The sequence below is a fragment of the Trypanosoma rangeli genome (genome assembly GCF_003719475.1).
Source record: "Trypanosoma rangeli strain AM80 chromosome Unknown Tra_15.4_contig_00920, whole genome shotgun sequence".
Lineage (NCBI taxonomy): Eukaryota > Euglenozoa > Kinetoplastea > Trypanosomatida > Trypanosomatidae > Trypanosoma > Trypanosoma rangeli.
The window spans coordinates 1-2,611 of NW_021706676.1; the positions used below are offsets into that span (position 1 = coordinate 1).

The 2,611-nt window shown below is 52.7% G+C and overlaps 1 protein-coding gene across 1 annotated transcript; it reads left to right on the forward strand.

Moving 5' to 3' along the window:
• Window positions 1-280: 280 nt before the first annotated feature.
• On the forward strand, window positions 281-2,611 carry TraAM80_10364 (group II trans-sialidase superfamily; the record flags this gene model as incomplete). The annotated part of the gene is made up of 1 exon (XM_029386989.1): window positions 281-2,611. A coding segment is annotated over one exon (2,331 nt), but the record flags the coding sequence as incomplete, so codon positions are not given.

Sequence of the window (2,611 nt, forward strand, 5' to 3'; positions counted from 1 at the left end):
GTGAGATCGTGCGGCCTAAGCGTTTGTCGGTGCGGCCTTCGTTGTGGGCTCTCGCTGTTCTTTGCGTGATGCCCAACTGTGGGTGCGGGCGGTGCTCGTCCTTTTTTTTTTTCACCTCACTTTTCTCTCTCTTCCACATACACACACACGGAAGGAGAGAAACCAAACACCACTTGCCGCTGTGCGCTTTGAGGTCTCTGCAAACATAACCAGCAATACACACACATATACCACACAATCGTCGCAGCCTGAGCGTATCCACCACAGGCAGAGAGAGAGAATGAGTGAGCAGTGGCACGTGCTCAATATGTGCCGCCATCTGTTTTCTTTTTCGGTGCAGCTCCTTTTTGTGCTGTTGATATGCTTTGGCAGTGCGGCTGTGCACGCCGAGAGGAATAAACCAAACGAAATGCAAATACCAGACCCTGTCTCTCTTTTTGTGCCGCATCGAACGATTGTGGAAACACAAGGTCAAAGTCAAACGAGGGATTCTTTTGCCCACCCTTCCCTCGCCAGTGCTGGTGGAGTGTTGGTCGCACTTGCCGAGGGTAACATCTTCTTTCAACACTCCCGTGATAATCAAACATGGATCACTTACGCTGATATTGTGGCTGGGTACGTTGACTCTGCGGAGAGCTGGCCGTCTTTTGTCGCTAAGGTCAGTGCAAACAAATCGAAGGCGTACAACATCTTTAACACGACCACGCAAGAGGAACATAACGACCGTGTGAGATATGCGGTCCGACCCACAACAATTGCAAAGGGCAACAAGGTCTTTCTACTTGTGGGAAACTATCATCAGAAGTATGATCCTTCATCGAAGAAGTGGATTGCATCCTCACAGGGTCTTGATTTGCTCGTGGGTGAGGCCACGCAAGATAAAGTCATCCAATGGGGCAAATCCACCTCGCTTGTACCGCAGATCGAACCATCTGCTAAACAACTTGACTTGGACCAGTTTATTGGTTGTGGTGGCTCAGGCGTTGTGATGGAGGATGGCACACTTGTGTTTCCTGTGACGGCGAGGAAGATAGGAGACGATGAATTTCTCGCCACGATCATTTATTCGAAGGACGACGGCAAAAATTGGGTGCTTCCACATGGGGCGCTCCCTTTACGGTGCACTGACCCCCTCATCGTTGAGTGGGAGCATGGACAGCTTGTCATGGTTGTCAAATGCATTTTTCTCTTGAGGGTGTTCGAGTCGAGGGACATGGGGGCAACGTGGAAGGAGGCTGTCAGGACACTCACACGCGTGCATCCCAGGGTTTTTCCGAACTCTTCGCGAACAGCTGAGAGAGTGGGGTCCATCGCCACTGCGACCATTGCAGGAAAGAAGGTCATGCTGTACACTCAGAAAGGGATTCTCCGTGATGACCCGTTGCAAGCCACCGCGCTCTACCTTTGGGTCACTGACAACAACCGCACGTTTCACGTCGGGCCCATTTCCATGGACCCTTACACGACGCCGACGTCTGGCAACACCCTGCTCTATTCGAAAAATGCGTTGTACTTTTTACAAGAGAGGGGCTCTTTTAGGGAAAGCAGCCTGTTTCTTGCTCCCCTAACGGAACAGCTGAAGACGATCACGTCCGTCTTGGAGACTTGGGCAAAACTGGACTCCTACCTCTCCGAGTTGTCGGTGCCCACGGCAGGTCTGGTTGGATTTTTGTCGGATGCATCGGGTGAAGGAACGTGGAACGACGCGTACCGTTGCGTGAATGCAACTGTGAGGAATGCAACGAAGGTCGAAAATGGCTTTAATTTCACGGGGTCGGAATCATACGCCATGTGGCCTGTGAACATGTGGACGCATCACTATGTTGACAGCTTTGTGAATTACGAGTTTACGCTTGTGGCGACGGTGAAGATTCATAAGGTTACGAACGAAAGCGTTCCTCTGCTGGGCGCGGGCCTGGAGGACAAGGGAAACAGGAAGTTTGTGGGGCTGTCGTACACGCCGGCAAACGAGTGGGGTACAGTCTTCGACGACTTGACAACAATACGCAACAGCACTTGGGAGCTGGGGAAGGAGTACAAAGTGGCGCTCATGCTGCAGGGCAACAAGGGCTCCGTGTACGTGGACGGCGTGCTCGTGGGGAATACTAACAAACTACCACCCCTTAAGTTACGGAGGCATGATATCTCTCACTTTTACTTTGGCGGCGGCGAAAACAGCAGTGTGACAGTAAAGAACGTCTTTTTGTACAACCGCCCACTGAATGCGATGGAACTCAAGGCGGTGGACAGCTACGATGCCTCTGAGCAAAGTGCAGGTGACAGCTACGATGCCTCTGAGCAGCGTGTAGGTGACAGCTACGATGCCTCTGAGCAGCGTGTGGGTGACAGCTACGATGCCTCTGAGCAACATGCAGATGGCAGCTACGATGCCTCTGAGCAGCGTGTGGGTGACAGCTACGATGCCTCTGAGCAACATGCAGGTGACAGCTACGATGCCTCTGAGCAGCGTGCAGGTGACAGCTACGATGCCTCAGAGCAGCGTGTGGGTGACAGCTACGATGCCTCTGAGCAACGTGCAGGTGACAGCTACGATGCCTCTGAGCAACGTGCAGGTGACAGCTACGATGCCTCTGAGCAGCGTGTGGGTGAC